This window comes from Mus caroli, chromosome 15, assembly GCF_900094665.2.
Source record: "Mus caroli chromosome 15, CAROLI_EIJ_v1.1, whole genome shotgun sequence".
Taxonomy (NCBI): domain Eukaryota; kingdom Metazoa; phylum Chordata; class Mammalia; order Rodentia; family Muridae; genus Mus; species Mus caroli.
The window spans coordinates 94,867,302-94,892,208 of record NC_034584.1 but is presented as its reverse complement, the minus strand read 5'-3'; the positions used below and the strand labels follow the sequence as shown (position 1 = coordinate 94,892,208).

General features: G+C 48.3%; 1 protein-coding gene across 1 annotated transcript in view; it reads right to left on the bottom strand.

Annotated features, from left to right (window-relative positions):
• The window catches only part of Acvr1b (activin A receptor type 1B), a 39,031-nt gene extending 20,044 nt beyond the window's left edge, over positions 1–18,987 (bottom strand). Inside the window, exon 1 of the mRNA XM_021183435.2 lies at positions 18,830–18,987. Within this exon, the coding sequence (XP_021039094.1) occupies positions 18,830–18,920 (91 nt within the window). The 5' untranslated portion in view covers positions 18,921–18,987. The remainder of the gene's footprint in view (positions 1–18,829) is intronic.
• Positions 18,988–24,907: the final 5,920 nt, after the last annotated feature.

Genomic DNA, 24,907 nt, shown 5'->3' with positions numbered 1-24,907 from the left:
TGTCTCCCCCAGCCTAACCTGGCCCTGACCTCCCTCCCGGGATGGCAGGAATGTAGCTCTGGCTACAACACTGAAGCTGGCGAGTGCTGAATGAAGTGCTCGCTCGCCCACCAGGAGACAGAGGGAAGGGGGCAAGGCCTCCATGGCACACCCGCTGTGGGAGGACCTGCACACTAAGCTGCTACAACAGAAAGGCTTGGGCCCAATCCAAACAGAAGCCCAGGCTAGAAAAGCCTATCCTCATCTCTTCTTCTACTCTGGAAGTCATCGCTCAGCTCTGAATACCCAAGACAACCCAAGCTACCTCAGAGTGTCTATCAATGAGGCAACCCCTCTGCTGTTCCCACTCAAGGACACAGGGACACAAGGACACAGGGTATGAGGAGGTGGCGGCGGTGGCGGCACTGTGAGACAGGCAGGTAGATGGAAGCTTTTCCATGCAGGCAGGGCCTGCTGTATTCTTTACAGTGTCTGATGAGATCTCTATCTTCTTGAGATGAATTCCCAAGCACATAGCCGCCTGGGAGCAGCTTGGGCTGTACCATCTCTCACAGACAGAGCGTGTGAAGTAGGAACTGCGAGCAGATCGGTCATGAAAGCAATTTCCACAGGAAGCTCCCCCTGGAACTCACTCTACTCTTCTAGCTTCACAACTAAAAATGCCTCAGATCTTCCTCCCAAACTTGTGGGTGAAATTTCTCTCTCGTTCTGTTTTTGTTTGTTTTTCCTATTGGTTAGTGTATTTGAGACAGTTTTCACTAAGTAACCAGCTGGCCTTGAACTCTCCATCCCTAGTCTCCACGGTGCTGGGATCACAGGCCTGGGCTACTAAGCCAGGCTCTGTCTTACTCCTCTTAAGAACTTAAAATTTATTCAAGCCTCAGAAAACTTGGCAAGACCCCCTTTTCTTCCTTTGGAATCCTGCTAATCCAAGAAGGCGCCTTTGACAAGTCCCTTTGTGTCCCTTAGGGGTTCCCCACAGGGAGCACCTCTCAGCACCATGTTGTGACCAGCAAAGACAACAGCATTGGGTCTATTTTGGGAAGCAAGAAAGGGAAAATTAACAACTTCAAGAGATGACTATTCTGAGCCCAGTGAGACATACGGCCAAACCCACAGCGGCCCTTTCAAAAGCAGTCACCTCGGAGTCCATCAATTAGTGGGGCAGAGGAGAGTCTCTGGTTCCTGATAGCTGTTCCCCCTTTGGTGGTGCTGGCCTGGTTCACAGTGATTCATTCTGGAGAATGACCACGCCCACACATGGCTCATTATTTTTGGGAAGTACTTAAGCAGGCCTGGTGTAAGGCAGGAAAGAACAGAAGTGGTGAAATCTATGCTGAAGGGCCCAGGATCAGCTGGGAAGTGGGCCATGTGGGCCTGCGATAAGGAGTGGGCCAGGCGGGCAGGCAAGTCCCTGAGCCTATCTAGGCTGCCACTCTCCAACCAGCAAACACCGTTTATCTTACAGAGACAAGAGGGAAGTTAGCCAAGCGCCTGCCAAGTGCTGTGGCTACCCTGAGCAAGGCTCATCCCGCCCTCACTGTGTTCACCTTTGCTTTTTACAGATGAGTGGCAAGCCCAAGCAGACACACTGTGAAGATAACCATCGCCATACCTGCACCCTGGAAGGATCTGAATCTACCATAGCAGGAGGGACAGTGGGCATCACAGAGCAACAGGTCACAGAGACCTGAACCTCAAGTGCTAGTTCCAATACTGGCCACATGACCTGGAGCATGCAGTTACCCTAACTGTGACAGTCTCTTTTGGTGTGAAGGAGGACTGTTAATAAGGCTCACACAACATATAAACATTACATATAGTAATATACTTTACATATGAACCTTTTAATGTAAAAATTGAAAGAAAAAAAAAACCCAACAAGGAAAATATTTCTTAACAATGGCTAGGAAGAGGTGAGCCACAGTCTCAGAGGAAATTGCTAGCTCGCTGCATGGTTGTGGGACTGTGTGGCTTCAGGAAGTCATCAACTATCTCTGCACTTCATTTTCCTCCTGATCAACCGGAAAAAGGAAGTGAAAAAGATGACATCACGCTCTCGCTAGCTACAAGCTCTCCTCCCTCTGGTCTAGGTCCAGAGCACTTGTCTCAGTCAGTCTGCTGTGTCCTTTAAAGACTCGTGCACTCACCACTCATCTGCTAATACTCTTCGCTGAAACAGAAGAAGCAATAATAAAATTATAAGCATATGCTGAACTTACTATAAATTCATATCCTAAATTTAATTCTTTCTGAAAAGCTAAATCCGGGCTAATGACAGCAGCCTCTTGTCATGTTTCATCATGACTCATCAGGTCAAAAGTCTGCACACTTGTGCACAGCCACAGGGCCACCTCACACACATGTACTGCCACAGGGCCACCTGCACCTGTGTGTACTGCCACAGGGCCACCTGAACACATGTACTGCCACAGGGCCACCTGCACATGTGTGCACAACAACACAGTCACCTGCACATGTGTGTACTGCCACAGGGCCACCTGCACGTGTGTACAACCACACAGTCACCTAAAACACTCCCTACTCTATCAGCAAGCATGATGCATGAGCAGTGACTACCACAGAGGCACTAACTCACTCTGTGTGAACAAGTCAGCGGTTGAGAGGCCTGTCTCACACATGCAGTCCCCGGCATTTTGAAATATATAAAAATAAATCAAATGGCCAATCAAATCGGGGGGATGTCAGCACACGAGCCCTCTCTCCCCAGCACAGACTCTCTGTTATTAATGAGTCTAATTAGTCAGAAGTGAACTGAAGACAAAACCACCTCAACAGGGCTACAGCATGGTTCAGTCTGTCTGACTAGAAGGTGGTTTGTGGTAGGATGTGAATGCCAATCTGATTCAGAAAAAGGTTGTTTTGAGAAAAGCCAAGTCCCAGGATGAGCTGACTCTGGCTGCTGTGTGCTGCACACACAGCCTCCTGTGTCAGGAGGACACAGAGGCTCAGGCTGTGCTCAGCTGGGAAGTCCCAGGAACCACTACAGAGCCTTAGACTCACAGTGCCACAAGATCTCGCAGGGGATACCCAAAACCTCAGAAAGTTAGGAGCACGCTACACAGCAGCCTGTTCTGTCCAAGAACTGGTTACGAACACAACCAGTTCTCTAGCTCTGAAAGGTAGAGCGACCATGGTCCTTAGTTTATTCATTACTCCTTAGGGACACTGGACAGTCTATCAGGACAGTACATGCGGGGTTTGTGCAGCCCCCACGCTGCAGTTTCTAACCCCACTATACACTGTGTGAACAACAGCAGCCTACAGCATCAGGGCCTACCACTTCTTCCCTGGCCCTCGCCCAACCTCCCTACAGCTTTTTGGTGTTTGTTATGGGCACCTCTCAGGGTTGTATTGATGGGTGTGCTTTTCTGACAGGCTGATATTTTCAGAATCCAGGGCCTCAGGCGTGCTAGGGAAGCCACTTAAGTAAGTTCACTAGCGATAACACAAAGACACGAAGCTGGCTTTCTCCGATGCTGTGATGCTCAACTGATAACATTAGCAAGAGTCCACTCTTCTGTGATCTGCATTCTCTCTTATGTGGTCTCCACACAGCTCAGAGCTGAGGCAGACAGAGTGGAACAAGGCCTTAGAGAAGGTATGGGGCTCACAAACGGTAAGCAACCTTACAAACCCAGTTGTCCTAGAGCACCCATGGTGTTCTCCAGTGTCCCTGTGACACTGCCCAGGATTCCTAACTCTCAGAACCACTGGAGACACCTTCCCAGTTAAACCCCCATAATTCTACCTCCAGCAGGTCATATCCATTCTTAATGCTCTGACCAAAAGATCTCACCGAGTATTCCTGCAGCTTCCTCCAGTCTAATCCTTCTGCCTTCTGAGCAGACAGCTGTGCCATGCACACCAATGTAGCTCCCCATCTTATTTTTAAGAGGCAGGTCTGCATATACAGCGAAAGTTCCCTCTTGTTGTTGTAAGATAGAACTTACACGACACAAGTTAGCCTGGAACCTGGATTTTCCCGCTTCAGCCTCTAAAGTCAGGTTTCCAGACAGCTACCAGTGCAGACGTTGGTCTTTGACAGTTTGTGTTCTGTCTCCTAGCACCCTTTTTTCAGACATTCTTACCTTCTTAGAAACAACCAAACCACTAGGTTGCCAAGTCTTAGAGAAACCCTCCAGTCACCTCTCCTTGGTGGCTTAGCCTTCACTGTGGCTCCCAGTGCTACAGTCAGATCTCTGGCATCTCTTCACAAACAGAGGGACTGGGTCACTATCAGTGTTCTGGCTGAAGTACTATTTAAAAACACAAACAAACAAACAAACCAAAAACCAGACAGTGCTTCATTCACCTGTGTCTCCAGAACAGAATATGAGTAGACTCACAGGAAATATTTACTCAAAAAGTGGGTTTTCTCACTGGGCTGGTGAGAAGGCTCAGCAGGTATGACTGCTGCCAAGCCTGATGACCCAAGCTGACCCAAGTTTGATCTCTGGAACATCATATCTCAGGAGAGAACGGACTCCAGAAAACTGTCCTCTGATCTAAACACTTGCTGTGGCACTCCTCCCCCAACACAAAATAAATCTAATGGCCATTTATCACTACAGTGCTGAAATCCTTCAAGACAGAGGAAAAACCATGGTGCTCCAGATACTCTGGGGTGTGAATGGACTGGCCCAGCATCTGCCCTCTGTACCTGGATTCTAAGCGTAGGGCAGGGGTAGCTGGTCCCAGGCTAGCTCTGAGAATCCTCTACAAGTTACATCTTAAACTGCTTGGCTTTCTCACTTCCTCAAATTAACTGACCATGCCCCTAACCCTCCCAGTGCCTGTCAGCGCTGTTATCGTGAAAGATGCCCAAGAGCTGGCTTGTTCAAATCTAAACCAAAAGCCGGTTTCACTGCATTTGGCCAAAAGCTCTTAAACTTGTCAGACCCATGTTACTACTTTCAGGAAAGTCACCTGCTAAGGAAGCCAGGTGGTTTATCCTGGAGTGCCCGCATTCTGGGCTTTGCTGACTCCTAGTGGTGTCCTCTGAGTATGCACACCTCTGCAGTTCTATAAACTCAGATCTGAAGGTCTGATTTGTATACAATTCAGTTTTACCTTTTTTTTTTTTTTTGCCCCTCTCTGTCTCTGAGAGGGGTCTTCCACCACCCAGACTGGCCTTGAATTCCTGATCCTCCTGCCTCTGCCTGCCGAGTGCGAGGGAGGCGGGTGGCTTCACATGTGACTGCTAAGATTTCGTTCTTATTTTATGAATGTTTGCTTGTGTGGATGTATATATACCATGTATATACCTGGTGCTTACAGAGGCCAGAAGATGTCAGATCTTCTGATCCTGGAGTTACAGATGGTTGTGAGCCACAATGTGGGCGCTGGGAACCTGGTCCTCTGTAAGAACAGCAAGTGCTCTTAACACCTGAACCAACTCTCTAGTTCCCATCTTTTGGCTCTCCAAGACAGGGTCTTGCTATGTAGCCTAGGCTAGCCTTCAACTCCTCCTTCCTCTGCCTCTACTGCCGGGACTCCAGGTCTGTTCCAGCATGTTCTTCAAGGTGTCTCCTTTCGTGACAGACCCTACCTACTGCAAGCACTGTGTCCTCAGCACTGCCCACAAGGCACAGTCTCTGGCAAAGACACCTCGCACACTATGCACCCACTAGATTCCACTCAAAACTAAAGACTGGATTCAATGCATTTCCTCAGAAGTTCTAAGGCTTAAGAATGGGTTCTTTAAAACATCTGCTCTCGTGTGTGTGTGCATGCGTGTGTGCGTGCATGCGTGCATGCGCTTGCACATGCATGCTATCTTGCACACGTGGAAGACAGAGGACAACCTGAGGGCATCAGACCTCTGCCCCCTCCCATGTGGATCTCAGGGGATCAAACTCAGGTTGTCACACTCAGTGGCAAGAGCCATCATGCCCATCCTTACAAATCGGTTCCTCTCTTGCTTCTGCTTTGATAATTGCTGTCTACAATCATTCATGTCTGATCTAATCCTGTGGCTTGTCCAGCCTCATTACCCTGGCCAGAGGTTGGCATCACATCCTTCCAAGCCTAGTGAGTCCATATAAGGACAAGATCTCGTGAGCAGAGATCTTGTGTCAGGTTGTCCTGTCTCCACCAGGCCACTCCTTCTGCTGTGCCTCCCCACAGGTCTGCAGTTTGGCATCCCCACACTGTGCTGCTATCAAAGCCCCCACTTGCTACGAGCTTCTCAGTTCTAGTCATGCACACTGGAGAATTACCCAGGACATCCAGTCGCTGTAAAAATTACTACGGCCATTCTAAACATTGTATGCTAGGTTTCGGTCTTTTAATGCCCTTTGTCTTTTGACTAAGTGTGTGTGCACGTGCATTTGATGTATGTATGATGTAGGTGTTATACATGACTGTGAATAGTATGTGATGCGTGATATGGTCTGTGTGTGGTGTGTATGCTGTGTAAGTGTGTGATGCGTCTGTGTGTGATGTGTGTATGTATTATGTGTGATGTGTATGCGATGTATGGTGTATATGTGTGATATGTGTGAGTGAGGTGTTCATATGTGATGTATGTATCTGGTGTGTGTGTGTGTGTGTGTGTGTGTGTGTGTGATGTATGTGAGTGTGCAGAGCATAAGGCTTGCAGGGCCATGCCACTTGCCCCAGTGTATTTTTCTGTGACTGGGTTGTTTTACTTTACACAATCTCCATTTCCTTCTTTAAAATATTTGTGTGGATGACTGGTGGTGCCTCCCAGAACAGCAGCCACACCAGACACAGAGCAGTAATGGAGAAAAGCAAGGCAAGCTCCCCTGAGAGCGAGAGGAGGCTGCAGGACCTGGGTGCTCAGTCATCTTCTCTACTTACTTACTTGGATGTACAACTCTCAGTGGTTTCTTAGATGATGTAACTTTCAAACTAAATACACAAAAAATAGGAACCTAATTTGTTCACCAACATATAAATTCTACATAAAATATATGAAATACAATACCATACACATATATGTTTGTTTAATCTATTGAGATGGGGTCTCATTATGTAGTTCTGGCTGTCCCAGAACTCACTCTGTAGACCAGGCTGGCCTCAAAGTCACAGAGGATCCACTTGCTTCTGCCTCCTGAGTGCTGGGATTAAAGTTGTAAGCTACTATGCCTGGCTATCACATATGTTTTTTAAGCATTTATTTTATTTTTAATTATGCGTAATTGTATCCACGTGCTAGTGTGTGCGCATGAGTGCAGGTACCTTCAGAAGCCAGCAGAGGGCATCAGATTTCCTGGAGCTGCAGTTACAGGCAATTGTGAGTAGCCTGAAGCAGATGCTGGGAACCAAATCCAGGCCTCTGCAAGAGCAGGGCACACTGCTAACTGCTGAGCCCCGCCCCCCACCTGCCCTCGTCCCAATATCTTGTACTATAAATCAAATCACAGTGCCAACACCCCTCCCCCACAGAAAATCTGACAATAAAATTTACATAGCATTGTAAGGGATCCTGAGTCAGGACAACCATGGAAGGTAGAAATACAAGAACCAATTCAGAAAACTCACTTTTCCCAATTTCAAACTTTCTACTCTACAAGGTCATACTTATCAAACACCACATAAGGACAGATGTATACATCAAAGAAATTGAGACCAGAAATAAAGTCATATATCTGATCAAATGCTTTTCAACATCTGGGCTTAGAATATTCTACAGAAAAGAAATGTCTCTTCACCAAATCAACTCAGTTTTCTGGATACCACAGTGCGTTGTGGCCTCTGACTGTCTTGTATGTAAGCACTCAGAACTTCATGTCTTGTTTTAAAATTCAATTTTGATGATCATGAAGATGGAATGGAACTTGGGAAAGGGTAGCCAATAGCTGGTGCAAGATTTTTCTACTTAGCATAGTTCCAACTTTGGGACTCAGAATTAGTCCCCAATTACTGCCTTCCCACCTTTTTATCTCCTGAGCAAACCAAACATCTATTTGAGACAGTTCAGGGTCAGATAATTTTTTTATTGTCTAATTCTGATCTCTCTTTTTTTTAATTTTTAAAATTTACTTATTTGTAGGGGAGCAGTACAAATTCCAAGGCATGTGTGTGTGGAGGTCAGAGGACGACTCTCTGAAGTCACCTCTTTCCCCTGTGGTCCCAGGAATTGAACTCATGTCATCAGAGATGGCTAGAAGTGCTTTTGAATCAGCTGAGTCATCTCTCTGACCTCCAATTCAAGATTTTCATAAGCATTTTGACAGTTGTCTAGATGTGTAGTTACTGTCTCGTTTTAAGCAGTGGGGAGAATGGCAGCACAGGGGCTCTGAGGAAGAGCTCGGGGAGTAGAGGCACCACCTAAAACCAGATGCCCACTCAGAGGTAGACAGTTGGAAGTTCAAGGCTAGCCTGGGATATGTGAGATCCTTTTTCAAAAGTAAAAGAGACAGAGTGGGAGGAACAGTGCGTGTTCTTAATCTCAGTGCTCAGGTGACTCTCAGGCAGATTCCTGAGTGTGAGGCTACCTGGTCTAAATAGCAAGCTCTGAACCAGACACGGCTAGACAGCGAGCCCTGTGTCACTATGGCTGGAGACATGGCTCCGTGCTTATAAGCGCTTGTTGTTCTTGTAGAGGGGTTCAATTCCCAGTGCCTGCATGATGGTCACAACCATCTGTAACTTCAGCTATAAGGGATCTGATGCCCTCTTCTAATCTCCATGGCCACCAAGCACAAATAAGGTACACACACACACCGTGCACGTGTGTGCAACATTAATTAATAAATCTAACATAAATAAATAATGACATTACAATCTAGACGTGCATGTAACTTTCTGGGCTGAGACTTAACAAACACTGTTGGTCAAACTCAGTATTCCTGCATTTACCAGATACTGTGCCAGGTAGAGAACAGAGGAAAAGGTGACAGGACCCGAGTTGCCCTCCCTGTGAGTCAGAGATTGTTGGGACTTGGGATATGGCGGAGGGCCTGGAGAAACACTTGGAAAAGCACCATGCCTTCAATTTTTTTCTTGTACATTTGTTTAGTTTTTGTATTTGAGGTTACAATACACAGTTTGCTTTGGGTGTGTAGATTTAAATGATAATACATATAGCAGGATTGACTTATTGTAACCACTGGAAAGTGTATACTGTGGTATTTAAGCCTTCCGCAATATCTAATCACCACTGTGGAATTCTCAAAAGTTGTTCAGCACTCCGAGAGAAAACCTTTAATAAGAAAATCCATTAACCAGCCTCTCCCTCAGCAGCACCTCTAACCACAAACCCATGTTTGGAAGTGTCATCTCGATGGGAACACATGACATGGTTCCTTTTTCTACAGTGTTTTCAGGATTCATCCATATTGTAGTATGTGTAATTGTTTCCTTCCTGTGGCTGAGTAATAATTCCACTATTTGAATGTACCGAGTTTGCTTACCCCTTCATCAGTTGATCGGCATTTGGGAGTTTTGAGAATTTTAGTTCTTTTCCGTATCAGGCTAGGAGTGTGCGCTTGCTGGTGTGTGTGGTAGATCTACTGGACTAACTACATGGTTCTCTTACTAGGGAACAAGCACGTTTTCTATGGTGTTGTAATAACACTAGGTTTTTGATTGACTTTGTGTGTGGGGGTAGGAGGAGTACATGTCTGGGAGTCAGTGCTCCCTTCTGCTGCGAGGGTCCTAGGCGTCAAACCTGGGGGTAGGCCTGGTGTAAGCACCTTTCTTGCTGAGCCGTCTTACTTGTGTTTGTAAGGTGATCTTGCTATGTAGCCCAAACTGACCTGGAATTAGTCCTCCTCTCCAGCCTCCTCCTGAGTACTGGGAGACAAGGAGAGTGGAAAAGCACTTATGGGGTGGAGATGGGAGTGGGGGTGAGCAACCGGTGTAATAAAGTGAGTTTCTGTATTAGAGGCAAACCCACCAACTTAACAATAGACGTTTGATAAACTTGGCATTTAACTCCAAATCTTGGAAAAGATCTTGGAATGGCGCTTGCACAAGAGAGGTGTCTGGAAAGCAGCTCCACACTGCTGCGTTCTGTGAGCCTGCCTTTCCAGGTCTACTCGGAGACAAACCCAACCCCAGAGAGCTGCTTAAACAAGTTCAACTTTAAGCCTGGGGTGCAGAGAATGAAAGCTTTGTTCTCACTCAGAAGAGATGTTTGATGTTTATGCTAAAGAGCTGTCACTGGAGTTTAATTTATGGCTGATGGTAAATACCTGCACATCACAGGAGGGACAGCACCAAAGCAGCATCACCAGGAAGGCATGTGTGCAAAAGTTCCTAGGCCTAAACACACAGGCTCAGCTGTCACCAATTTCCTTCAGGAATTTGGTTTATTCTCCTTAATTTATAACAAACAGAGAAGGTGGCATTTGTTTGTTTGTTTTTGCAGACATACTTCTGGTTCATTAAAGTTGGGGGAGTCTTCTCTTCCTGACCCAGGTACTCCACTGTCAGCAGATAGCAGTGACCCTCACACTTGTGTGGGAGAGAAGCTACAGAGATGACCGATTCCTGCAACTCAGGTAATGAAGAGGAAACAAACAGACAAACAAATCAACTAAGACACGGAGACTAATGGGGCTAAGACACAGTTCATTTGGCTGCAATAAAATAAATGTGTAATAGAAACCAAAGAGAGATTATGTCCAAGTAATTAAAAAATATCCATAGTGACTGGGATTTAAAAGAACAAAATACAACACAGGGCGGGAGAGCCGCTCAGGCTCAGTGGAGGGAGGAGCCCTGGCTGCTCAGCAGAGCAGGCCCTGCATTTGCTTCCCAGCACCCACGAGGCAGCTCACAACCATCCATTACTCTGGTTCCAGGGGATCTGACGACCTCTTCTGGTCTCTAACACACGTGCAGTACATATACATACATGCAGTCAAAACACCCATACTTTAAAAAGTAAAAATATATATTTTTTAAAAATCACAGAAAGACAAAATTGGAATTATTTGCCTAGGATTTTGCCAAGAGGATGGAAAAATGAATTCAATTAATCAAATGTATATAAGCACTTAAAATACTCAAGGTTCGATGTCTAGCTGAAGGACCTGTTGTCTGAATGCAGGAAGAACAAAACCTTAAGTGGCCTGAGCCTCCAGCCTCTCCACAGGGGAAGGTGCACGGCTGACCGCTGACCACGGGAAACACAGAAGTATAAAATCCCCTGGGTCACGGAACTCAGTGAGGAGGGGAGGAGGGAGGAAGCGTACCAGAAAGAACAGGGAAGGCATGGGGCCATGAAAAACACAAGGCATCCTGGGCCCACACTGAAAGGCCAGCAACAGTGCCAAGGTCCCGGCCGGCCAGAAACAAGGGGCAGCAAGAAGCCCAAGAGCAGGGCCACATCTGACTGACCATGCAAACCTGGGGGCCTAGAGCTGACCCTGGAAACATAGGAAAGCAGCGGGTAGGGACAGAGGAGACAGAGGGGACAGAGCGAGTGCACTCCACAGTAAAACCCTGCAGGGGAGGGAGCCAGAGGTGACTGCAGGGTTAGAACCCAGCAGACCCCAGCAGTCAGAGCACCAGGCGCTGGCCACTGCCTAAGCTCCCTATGCCCTCAGTGCTGAGGCTGAGAAACAAGGAGGTCTCAAAGGCTAGAGGCACTGTGCAGGAGGAAGCTGCACTTCCAGCAGATTAGACTTTTATTGGTGGCTTTTACTGCCACCATCACCCGGTGAATGAGAAGGTTTGAACCCCTGCAGTTCCACTGGAATTCCAACAGGCAGAAGCAAAGTCACTTTGCCTGTAAACTGCTGAAGGGCAAGGATATACCTCTTGCTTCTTCTCCGGACCAGGCATGCCTGGGCCATTAGTAACAAACTGATTTAATCTTATGTCTCTGAGTGTTAAGTGCAATATACAAACACATATCAAGATAATGCCTGAGGACTTGGGGCGAAGGGGCTCCTCCACAAATTCTTAAGACACTCCTCAGCCGGGCGTGGTGGCGCACGCCTTTAATCCCAGCACTCGGGAGGCAGAGGCAGGTAGATTTCTGAGTTCGAGGCCAGCCTGGTNTACAAAGTGAGCTCCAGAACAGCCAGGGCTATACAGAGAAACCCTGTCTCGAAAAACCAAAAAAAAAAAAAAAAAAAAAAAAAAAAAAAAAAAAAAAGACACTCCTCAGCTCAATTCAACCCAAGCTAATCTAGAAAATACACAAATCCTGTTTCCTCCATTTAACTTCCAACTTTGACTCCAGATGATCCTCCAGCCTCAGCCTCCTGGCTACGAGGATAGGTTCATGCCCCACGCCACCACACCGCGGAAAAGACTTTCCTATGTAAGTCCTAGTGAAAGGATGCTGAACTCCTGGCCACATCCTGGACTGTTTCTCTGCATTCTCCCATCGTTCCGCTGTGCCCACGGCTGTCTGGTCACCACACGCGCACAAGCACTTTACTCTTTATTCAGTCTCTACAGGTCTCAAGTCCACACACAGCAAGACGGGAGCCAGCTAAGGTCGGCTTCTCTAAGATGAGGTCCCCTTCCAAGTTTAATGGTTGCTTGCAAAATCCACTGCCGAGCGAACACCAGGACCCAGAGCACTGTTTTACTCTTCCTGTCAGATGAGGACCACTCTCAGCAACTCGTCTGCCCACACGTGTCTGTTGGGACAGGAAGCTCAGAACATGGGTGTTCACTTGCTTCTAAGCCAGTGGGAACATCACTGACTTCCTTTCTGCAATGGACTGAGAATAAGCTTTAAAGGGCAAGTTCAATTATATCAAGCCCACTTACCTGAATATCAACAGACTGAGACCTATCTGTCAAATCCCTAGGCGGTAGGACCAACTACACCACTGTTAGACTGAGTGCCTGGGTACAAGTGGAGAGACATCAGATTCCAGGGCTCTGCGTGGGAAACAGCATGGCTGCCAAAAGCACAACCCTCTTCTCTGCTGTCTATGTCCGTCTCATTTGGCACAAGGTGGGCATTCTGAAGAAAGGCAGCTATGTCCCTCGCAGCCACGCCAATGCCCAGTGTATGGAAGGTGCTCACTGAGTATGTGCTAAAGGAATCTCTGGATCACCCAAACATATTCAACATGTATATGTCTATCTACTTAGAGGACTTCTAGCTGTGTGTATTATACAATTCTGGGGTTCCAGCCCCAGCATTGCCAAAAACCAATAAAATGTCCAGATGCAGTGGCACCATTAGGGACCTTAGGGACTAGGGAGATAGTCAAACTTCTCCCTGTGTGAACGAGAGAAACTGAGGTCAGACCCCAGCACCCGTATACAAGCCAGGTGTGGAGGCACACATCTGTAATCCAAGGACTGGGAGAGGATGTGGCGGTGGGGGGTGGGGGGGCAGCCAGGTCCTGTGGGCTTGCTGGCTAGCTAGTCTATCCAAGATACCCTGTCTCCAAAAATATGGTGGACAATGACTGGGAAAAACACTCGACATCGATCTCTGGCCTCCATATAGGCATGACCAAGTGTGGCAGCTCACACATGTACACACACCAGACACAAGCACACAAAAAGGAGTTCTTAAAATTCTACATGATACAATTTACTTCTAGGACATTTGTTTAACTACTGAAATTGATCTCCATTATTCAGATTGCATGCAAATGAATTTGCCTGCTTGCTAAAAGTTACATGAAACCCCAAAACACAATGCTCAAAATCCTTTCCAGCCATTGGAGGATATATGCACACAACAGTAAGACCTGAGCAAGCTCAGTACACGCGCTCCCACTGGAGGTCGGTCAAGGTGACACTCGCTCCCCATTTAGGTTCTCCTACGGTAAACACAAGTCCTCTTGGCAGTCTACTTAGCGCCATGCTTTTTGTTGATGGTTTTGCTATGTAGAACAGTCTCCAAGCATAGTGCTGAAGTGATATCTGGTGTTCCCAAGCACAAGAAGACAGTAATGCCTTGGGGAGAACGGTGTGTTTGGGAGCTTGATTCAGACAAGAGGTAGAGCACTGCTCTTGCTTGAGTTTCACGGTGTGAACCAACACTATGTATTAAATAGGGGTCTTCACACAGAAACAGGGTTATCTGCTGATCAACTGATGAAACCTCTCATCAGAGGCTTGCAGGAACTAGCCCTGTACTTCCTAGAGGAGCAACGGCTCATATTATTGGTCAGCAGTGTCTGTGGCCAACTTACAGACCAAACTACCAAGCCGTCTCCGAGGTTTACAGAGGATGAATAAAGCAGAGGACGGATGGGAACCGTGTTTACTTAGGTTGCATTTAAGCCACTGTGATTTTAAGTTCCACAACAGCAGGGCTTTGGGAACTTTTGTTCCTCTCATTCAGTGTTATGTCCTCATGCCAGAAGCTGTTCTAGGCATATATCCAACTGAATGAACAAAGGCATCCCCTATATGTAACCAGGTAGGCTTCAGAGGCCACGGGACACTTGTCATTTTCATTATGTCAAACCCAGAGGATTCAGTGAGGCAGACACAAGCTTGAGACTGGACAGAGAGACGGAAATGGGAAGGATGGCCACAAGGCCTGAGTAGAGACGGGCAGCATGGGTAGGATCTGCGGGGATGGAGAACTCACCGCTAAATCAAACTTTGGTGGCTCTAAGCAAGGTTAAGGAGGCTGCTCTGCAGGACCACCCATGTACCTGTCCCCTTATCCTGATGGAAGCCAACAGGTACACAGCAGAAGAGAGTGAAGATGGCGTCTCTGGAGTCCAAGCTCATGGTAAGCCACACACAGGGTAGAAACACTGAGATGAGCAGAAACAGAGAGCCCGGTATTCAAACTGGACTCTCCATGGCACAAGCTGAGAGAAATGCCAGTTAGACTGGCCAAGAGCATATACTCTAAGGCTGTGAATGAATGCCTAGTCTAGGTGGGACTGACCGCTGAGAGTGCCCGCAGCTGGTCCAGCACTGTAGGCTGGATGAGGAAGAGGATCTTTTTGTAAATATAGAGGAAAAGGATAAAACGCCATCTTACAGCAGTGGACGCCCCCCACAGACAACATAAGAACTCAGTACAGAGAGAAGGAATCCCAGACTTATTGTTGACTGCTGTCCCAAGCTGAACGTCAGCAACACGCAAAGATTTCAAAACTAAAACACAACAGCCATACCAGTATTATAATTTAACTTGCAAAAAAAGAAAGAAAGTCAAAAGTGCCCTGGGCTGAGGGTTCCGTTCCCACACAGCACCCTGTACTCCTGGGCACTTATGAGAACAGACTGCAAAGCAACTAACTCATGTTCCCAGATGCAACAAGCAGCCTCCTTGACAGGACACGCTGAAAGTGACAGCGCGGGTCTCCCTCCCCTCCCCTCCCCTGCCCTGCCCTCCCCTCTCCTCTCCTCTCTCCTCTCCCTCCTCCTCTCTACTGATTCTTAAATGGTAGCAAGGTTACAATTAGCTCACCGGTGGAGAATCAACCTATTTATAACACAGCAGTCCCCTGAAAGGCACAATCATTTGAGAGGGTTTCTAGAGGAAAATACAGTGCAGCTTCTCCCCCCTGCCTGAAGACTCGCAAGGGCTTTCTGGACGGAGCCTTCCTTCCGTCTAACCTCCCTGTGTTCACAGCCAAGTTCTGGCCACCTCTCAGCCTCCATGTTCTTATGTAACATTTACATAGTACCATAAACACACCCAGAGTTGCATAACATTGCCAACCAATAAAGCCTAAAGCAGGTCACTCCTCCAGCCTGCCTTCCATTAGATCAGGTATGCTGCTGGTGGGTGAGGAAAAAGCCTGCCAAGGGCAGAAATTATCTGGAGGAAATCTGAACCCTGGCTACTAAAAAGCAAAATCAGAAACGAGCCACACTGACATGTGGCGTGTCTATCAATCAAAGTATGTTATTCTGCCCATAAGATAAAAAGTAACCCAACATTGCTTATTCAGTGAACTCAGAAACCATGTCTAAAAATACCTCCGTGCCAAAGGCCTATCAGTCAGCCAGCCTCACAAATGTCCCAATCGGCGCGACACACGGTATTTTCTCATTTCCAGAGGGACAGTTGAGGCAGTAACAGGTTAAGTTACTTGTTCAAGGGCAACCTGTATGAAACAAAGTTCCCTGAGCACAGCCTCCTCCCTCCATCTGGTTCTAACCTTTACCCAGAGTAGCCATTTTAATGTGCTTTATCACATCTGCCCAGGAGCTGTTTGAACAAACTAATCAGAGGCTCCCTGCCCCTCCACAGGAGTTCACTCCCCCCACCTCCCGCACCTCAAGTCCAAACCCACTCAATGAAGCTGTTCATAGAAATGCAAAATGTTCCTATCAGAACCTCAGATGCCTCTCTTGCTGCGATTGTCTTTAAAACATGAATGTCTTGTTCTCCTGCTACTAACTTAATTTTACATTTTATAACACTAGTTAAGATTCCTAAGACAGGTCTTAAAACACACCATCTACCCAGTGGATGCTGTTTCCAGGGAAAAATCCTCCTCCTTGTCCTGGCTTTTTACTAAGCCCCAGTCTTGATGAATTAGTAGACACCTATCTCTTGCTGCCCTCACATGGTGTTCACATACCAGGCCTGAGAACTGCCTTGGTCTGTCACTTCTCCAGCCCACAGACGAGCTCTGTATAGGAAATGCAGGGGAGGGGAAAAAATCAACTTCTTGTTATCCCAGCCTCTACTTTCCCAGAAGTGACGTCCGACTTTAAGACTTTTGCAACAGTGGTCTCTGTAGCATGCACTATTGGCAACTAGATGTATCCCGGAAAAAACTGCAGTGTCTGGCCAAGAAGTTTGAAGGCCTTGGAGAATGTTTGCTGGACACACAACCAAATATCCCATTTACCAAAAAAAGAACCCAAGTCCCAGTTATACCCACCCACTGTCACCCCAACAAACATCCACTTTAGGGAGGATACACAAACAAACCGTGTTCAGAACCAGTTGGATTACCAATTAAACATTCTTAACTATGCTAGCAACAAGGCAAGCCCACAGACAGACACCAAATCAGCAGGGAACTGACTGTTTCAAAATCTTGGAGATGTTAGAGGCAGGATATGAATTTCACTGGAGGGACTTAGAGATTTATTTATACACACATAACATGACAAACCTGAAGACGGAATGTCCTTATTTTTACCACCCTACTAGGGAAACAGCACTGTCACAGATCCCAAAACATGGCCCGCAAGCCCCAGAGAACATTCTTATTTATAAAAATCACTCTCTCCCCACAAACAGAAGGCTGTACATCCACCTTCAGCAGGGTTTACTAGTCTCTGCCACCGCTCAGTTACCTGTGACAGAGCAGCAGCAACACAGGGAACTCAGCACAGTGCCTAGCAGAAGCACTAGCCAGTGAACAAAGACCCAGCCGCCCGCACAAGCCGCACAAGCCCCGCCACTCTGGGAGAACACATCAAAGCTGGGGGTAGTGAGCTTGGTTTTGAGACTCCAAAGTAGCATGGTGTCTTCTACTGAGGGTCTGCGTTACTAAACCAAGACCCACCTGAGCATCGTGTGTGTGTGTGTGTGTGTGTGTGTGTGTGTGTGTGTGCAGATTAGAGCCACAGACAGACAGAGACAGACAGATATAGACAGACAGACAGACAGAGACACACACACACACACACACACACACACACACGAACTTCCATTGCTGGAAGGTTGGGGGCGGCTGAGAAGCCAAAGCAGAAGGCTTTGTACAATGGGAGCAGCAAATACAACCCCTAATTGTCTCACCATACCCATCTGTGGGTCAATAATCACTTTGATGCAACTGCCAAATATAACCTTCTTCTGCAACCCCAATGCCAAAGCACATTTGAGAATACTACCAGATGAAATATTTTAGGGTTTCACGGGCTCTTCCCAGCCTCACAAGCCTCATAAACAACACAGACGGTGTAGTGTCCCACAGAAACGTCTCCACCTCTGTAGTGGGAAAGGTGGGGGTGGGCCTGGCCACACAAGGCCCTTAAGGCTGGAAGGTAAGGGGTGTGTGTGGAGGGTGGGTGCCGGGAGGAGGTACTGTGTGTTAAGGCAAAAGTACTGACCAAGGGCCAGGGAGACGGTCCAACCGTGGGGGTCTTTAAATAATTGGGGGGGGGGGTTGGAAGCAGTTTCCAGGATCTCACCTGAAAAGCATCCTCGGAGTGATTAACTGAATGGGCCCCCTGGGGCGGGGTGGGGGAGGTGAGGAGGCATGCAAACACACCTAGATTCAGATTAACAGCTGGGGAACTAGGTTTTCACAGGGTTGGAGTGGCTCTGAGGCCAATCTCCAAAAAGGTTTAGGGGCCTGCTCGCCCCATTTCCTCCAAACAGCGTCTACAAGCATGGATATCCGAGGTGGGTGGGAGGGGGGTGCCCTGCAGAACCCAAGGAGCTGAGCGAAAGAAGGGGGAATGTGACTCCGGTGCCTAGACCATCAGGGTGGCAGGGGAAAGAGGGTAGGGGCACCCCATGATGAAGGGAGGCTTAGAGACCCCTACCCTTCTAGCCTAGGGTACGCATAGGCTCTCGGCAACAGAACACATCGGAGAAACAAACCCCCCATCGCCGAACCCCACAATCTTGGCGGGAGAAAAGGCGCCCCCAGAAGCATCTGCTGGCAGGGAATAACCCCCCTCGCACGGACGTGCTGAAGGGCAGGAGCCAGAGACCTCCACATCTCGAGGAAGCCTGGGCTGGGAGCGGAGGGTGCAGGAGGCGCGACCCCCTGGGCGCCCCGGTCGGGCTCCGCCTGGAAGAGCGCGCGGGTCCCCAAGGCTGACCCAGCGCCACCCCGGCCCTCCGCGCCCCCCGCCCGGCCATATTGCGCGGCTGGGGAGGGGGCGCGCCCGAGCCCCACGGCGAGTGCGAGGCCTCGCCTGGCCGTCTGTATCCCGCGCCGCCCCCCCATCCCCGCCCCGGACTCACCCTGGATCCCCCGGGGCCCGGACCCGCCGCTGCCGGCGAGCAGGAGGACAACAAGGGGGAAGAAGGAGGAGGCTCCGGCCGACTCCGCCATAGTAACCGCCGCCGCAGCCCAGCAGCGCCCAGCGCGCGCGCGCGCCCCCGGCGCCTCTCTCCCTCCCTCCCTCCCTCCTCCCGCCCGCACGCGCGCGCCCGGCTCCTTCGCTCCGCGCCGGCACGTGAGCTCCCGGGAGCCGGTGCGGCCGCCGCCGCGCGCGCCCCCGAAGGGCGGGGCCGGGTGCGCGCGTGCGCCCGCCTTAAAGGGGAGGGTCCCTGTTAAAGGGGCGGAGGCTCTCGCCTCGGCCAACCTCGCGCACCCGTGCGGAGCTGAGCCGAAAGCGGGGGAGGCCGGGTCCGCCGACCGACCGTCTCCCTCCTCCCTCCGCGGAGTGACGGAGCCGGCGCCGGCGCCTGTCCTCCTTCCTTCCCCCAGCCCCGACCCTCCGGCCCGTTGAGTCCCGCTGGGTTAGTCGCCAGAGTCTCCTGACCGGCGTCCCCTCGAGGTTCCCTCCCGCTGCAGCGAGCTGGACACAACTACCTGTGCGAGCGTCTGTGTTTTCGAAATGTAGCTAGGCTGGCACGGCTGACAGCCTTGGTGAGGGTGCTGGCCAGGTAGAACCATTTTGGGAAACAATGTGACAGCACCTATCAGACAGCTTCACAAAACGCATTGCATTTGCCCGGCATTTCCTCCTGTCTGTCTTCAGGAAATAATGAGGCTAAATATTTACGCAAAATGTTCCCTTGCTTATTTATCATTGGAAAAAGCTGGAAACTAGAGAAGCAATCATAGAAGCTTAGATAAACTGTGGCTCACTCATGTGAAGGGGCACTAGCGATTAAAAATCGGTTTACAAAAACTAATGGCGCGAGGAAATGTTACTCCATGTTAAATGAAAATGCAAACACCAACCTTTACAATAAGTTTTTGTGGATGATATGTATGCATGTATGCATAGGAGAAAAGGGAACGATATTACTCAATATTACTACTAGGGTTTTCAGTTTGTTTTTGAGACAGGGTCTTATTATGTTGTCCAGGCTGGCCTCAAACTCACTGAGAACTGCCAGTTTCTGCTTCTCAAGTGCTGGGTCTAAAGGTGTGTGTGCCACAGAGGCAGGCCGAAATAATTTTTTATTTCTCCTTTAAGTATTCCGGTAGTTTCTAAATAGTTTCCAGATAAACATTACTTTCAAATTTAGTAGGAAATACTTATAAAAGGCAAATGATCCCATATCTTTCTGAAGAGCTCACAAGAGACTTTGGGATCTGTATTCTGCTTCTGATAACCAACTAGGAGAAAACAGGCAACATCTTAGCCTTTCAAAGTCATAGATAGTTTCATGTGTGAGACCAAGGGATAGAGAAGACCGTCAAGAAGGAGGGAGGAGAGGCAGGTAGATCTCTTGAGTTCTGGGACAGTGTGGTCTACAGAGTGAGTCCCAGAAGAGCCAGGACTACTCAGAGAAACCTGTCTCAAAAACAAACAAACAAACAACCCAAACCAACCAACAAACAAACGGGGGGGGGGGGCACTGTTCTGACATCTTACCTTATAATTGTCTCCAACACAAAGAACCCAAGGAAAACAGGACTTCTGGCCTCATTCCCCAGGGACAACACACAAACACATATAAGTAGAAAGTCAAACTGGTGCTTAGTGCATAGCTGGGTAAATAAACACCACCATTTTTATTCTTTTTACCCTCAATCATGCCCTGCCCCCCAAAAGTAGCCTATTCCCCAAGTCTGTCTTACTGGTCTACCCAACTATGCTGTATCTGGCCTCCTTTAGGCCCCCAGCTGTGGTCCAACAGTACTGAGGGCCACTGGACCAAAGTTGGCATTACATAAAAAATTTATTCTGTGTTTGCTCTGAAGCTTAGAAACCCAAAATCACTTGGCCACGTTCCATCAAACTCTTCAGAAATGACTCCTCCCCTTTGAGCTTCCGGTAGTTCCCAGAATCCTTGGTGCCCCATCTTCACATGGCAGTCTTCTCTCCCAGCCTGTGTCTCCACATCCAAGTCTGGGGAGATGGCTTAGTCGGTAAAGTGCCCGCTGTGTTACTACAAGGACCCAAGTCCAGATCTCCAGCACCCAGATAGAAAACAGGTAGGTGTACAGCTCACATCTGTGGGCCCTAGCAGTAGGAGGGCAGGAACAAGCAGATCCCAGAGTCTCACTGGCCAACCAAGCTTCAAGTTCAACAAAGATCTGTTCAAGGTAAGGTGGTGGGCCAACAAGATAGCTTAGCAGGTAAAGGTGCTGGTTGCCAAGCCTGATGACTGGAGTTGACACAGAGAACAGACTCCCACAGGTTGTCTTCTGAGTCCTACATGTGCATCGGGACATGCATGCCTTTACCCCCAGACAGATGACAGACAGACAGACAGACAGACGGATGGATAGAGAGATGGATGGATAGATAGGTAGAAGGTAGACAATAGATGATAGATAGATGATGGATGGATGGATAGAGAGATAGGGTGAAGATCAATAAAGGAAGATGACCACTGTTGACCTCTGGTCTCCATGTGTGTATATGTGAGTGAGCTAGCACACCTTTACACATATGCATATAGTGCTAACAAATACAAATTATCTGTCATCAGAATAGCAATGGTCATTTTTCAGGGCCCTCCCTGATCCAGTATGAATCCAAGTCCTTCCGTCCTTCTTTCTTCCTGCTCTTTTATTTGTTTGTTTTTCATTTTTTTTAAGATATTTTTTTTTTGTAGACCAGGCTGGCCTCGAACTCACAGAGATTCCCCCTGCCTCTGCCTCCCAGGAGCTGGGATTAAAGGTGAGTGCTACCACCCACTCAGGCCTTTTATTTGTTTTGAAAAAGGGTGTCATGTAGTCCAGGCTGGCTGTGAGCTTATTATACACAGGAGAATGGCCTTGAATCCCTGATTCCCCTGCCTCTGCAGAGGTTTGAGGTGACAGGTGTACCTGCTTAGTAATGAGAACTTGGTTATGTTAGATCTGGCTTCCAAGTAAAATGACATCCACACGTTTTGAAGGGCTACTTGTTAATTCTGTGCGGCCAGTACCCCTGTAATTGGGGAGGGGGGGACACTGAGCACCCTCTGAGGTTATCTTTCCATATGCCTTGGGTTCACAGAGGGAGTCTAGAGATACTTTACCTCTGCGCAGGAGGAAGATCAGCCTGAGCACAGAGAACAAGGACCTCTGTGCTAGGTCCCCAGATCAGCACACGCACTGCCTGCTTGTCTGAAACTTAGGGCAAGAGGTTTTGACTTCCCTAAACCTGAATTCACTCATTTGTATGAGATCTCAGAGGGACACTGCGAGAACTGGTTAGGATATTGTATGTAAGGCACAGAAAGGTATCCACGTAAAGAGAGTAGCTGCCCTGGTTATCAAAGCTTTGTCTTCCCTACCGCCCTGTGGAGCAGCTGAGCCCTGTCCAAGTGGGCCCTGCTTGCAGTCGAGGAGACTTAGAGAAGGTGCGACTTGCCCATGCTTGCCTGTAATCGGTTGTTAAAACCACAGCCCCACTCACTGCTCTTGCACTTTGTTCAAAACCGCAGCATCTCATGCTTTCCCAAGAACCAAGCTGAAGATGAAAAATGAGATTTGCTGGGGTGGGGAGAAGGAATAATTCTGTTTCTCACACCCTGTGGTGAGGGTGTGAGATATCTTGTCCAGTCAGAGCTCCTAGGTGAGGCATCTATCTACCTTCCCTCTTAGGCCCTGAGCTTCAGGGAGGCACACTGTCTGCCTCACACCCATGATCCTTTGCTCCTTTCTGTGACCAGGCCCAAGAACACCTCTTTCTAGAGCTCCTCACCATGGCTAAAGACTCAGCCATGTGGCCTTAATAAAAAAAAGTGCTTGTATTTTGTGGTGTCATGTGACATTCGTGTATACACATATACTGTGTATGACCAAGTCAGGGTAAGCATATCTTCTTAGACATCCTGTCTTGACTGTAAAGCCTTTAGACACTGTTCCCTTGGCTTTTCTGGACTGTAGAAATTCTCATTATCTATAGTCACTTCCTTGTGCAGCAACACACTGAAACTTCTCTTTATCTAGCTGGAACATCCTCCCGTTTATCAACCTTTCCCTGTCTCATCCTCCTTCCCTCTCTCCACAGCCCCTGTGTGATGGTTTGTACATGTGAAGTGCCTGTCAAGTGGCACTATTAGAAGGTGTGGCCCTGTTGGAGTAGGTCTGTCACTGAAAGTGTGGGCCATAAGACCCTCATCCTAGCTGCCTGGAAGCCAATGTTCTGCTATCAGCCTTCAGGTGAAGATGTAGAACTCTCAGCTCCTCCTGCCCCATGCCTTACCTGGATGCTGTCATGCTCTGCTTGATGATATTGGACTAAATCTCTGAACCTGTAAGCCCAATTACATGTTGTCCTTTATAAGAGTTGCCTTGGTCATGGTGTCTGTTCACAGAAGTAAACCCTAACTAACTAAGACACTCTGTTAGTTCTTTAAACTGCAGGCTCGATTCCCTCCACACCCTATGAACTTCTCCACTATTGTGCCCCTTTTTTATACAATCCCTCGGACCTCCTAGAAGTCATTCTCCTAGAAAAAAAGCCCTTTCTCCCTGTGCTCCAGGGGCTAGGTCACACAGTGTTACTGCTTCCATCCTGGTCACAAGGCACCGAGACACCATGGCGAGGACTCATCTCGGTTTCCCTACAGAGCTGAGCCCCAGGCAGCAGCCAGTCCTCTATTCTATGAGCACGTATGGAGTGCCAAAGTATACCAGACACAACATATATACATGGCTGAATCTTGGTTCCTGGATTTCATGAAGCTTGTCCTCCTAGGCAGACAAGCGTGAAAGAAAGACAATAATGACTTGGGGACACTGTGGCACAAGCCACAGAGTCAGACTCACTGGGGCAGAGACTTGGGGGACTCCACCCTACAGGAAACAGCTGAAGAGTTAGGTGTGACCGGGAACAGGCCATGCTACAGTTGATTCTTGGATGACCAGGGCTCCTCAGACATACAGGTCTCTGTGTATGGAACAGGGTTAGGAAGGTGGCTCAGTAGTTAAGAGTAATTTTTTTTCTTGCAAAGGATCCAGGTTCAGTTCCAAACACACACATCTGGTAGCTCACATCCACTTGTAATATAATTATGGGAGATCCAATTCCTTCTCTGGCTTCATCAGGTACCAGGCACCCATGTGATACACATACATGCATACAAGCTCATACATGCTCATACATGCTCATAAAATACATCTTTTTTTAATTTTTTTTTAAAAGAGGACCACTTTGCTAATCCAAATAAACTAAAACTTGATACAGAAGTCAAATCATGGGAACGCTGACAACAAGGAGCCTGAGAGGAGGCTGTTTCGATAGCCTAGACAGGAGAGGAAGAAGAGCAGACTCCAGGCAGCAACAGCCAACAGGGAAATGGATTCAAGAGGTAGAGGCAAGATTGGTTGATGTGGCATGTGAGGGAGAGGATTGCCTGGTAGGACTCCTGGGTAACTTGACACAGATAACTGGTACCTAGTGTAGGAAGGATGTGTATGGGCGGAGAGACATGAGAACCCCATCATGGATTGGGGGCACCCTGACTTGAGTAGACATCATGTACGTGAGCCACAAAGAGGTGGCTCTGGAAGCCTGGAGCACAGCGTAAGGTGTTCATACAGCTCAAGGGAGCACTGGAAGTCAAAAGCGCAGCAACATGGCAGTAAGAGAGACTCACAGAAGTGGAAAAAGAATCTGGAGAGAGCCGGGCGTGGTGGCGCACGCCTTTAATCCCAGCACTCAGGAGGCAGAGGCAGGCGGATTTCTGAGTTCGAGGCCAGCCTGGTCTACAGAGTGAGTTCCAGGACAGCCAAGGAAACAGAGAAACCCTGCCTCGAAAAACCAAAAAAAAAAAAAAAAAAAAGAATCTGGAGAGAAAAGAATCATAGAGATCAGCATAGGCAAGAGAGGTGTCAGAATCATAGAGATCATCATAGGCAAGAGAGGCGTCTAGGATCTAATTTGAAGTGAGGTAAGGGTCGGGGTCTTCTGGGTTTGAGGT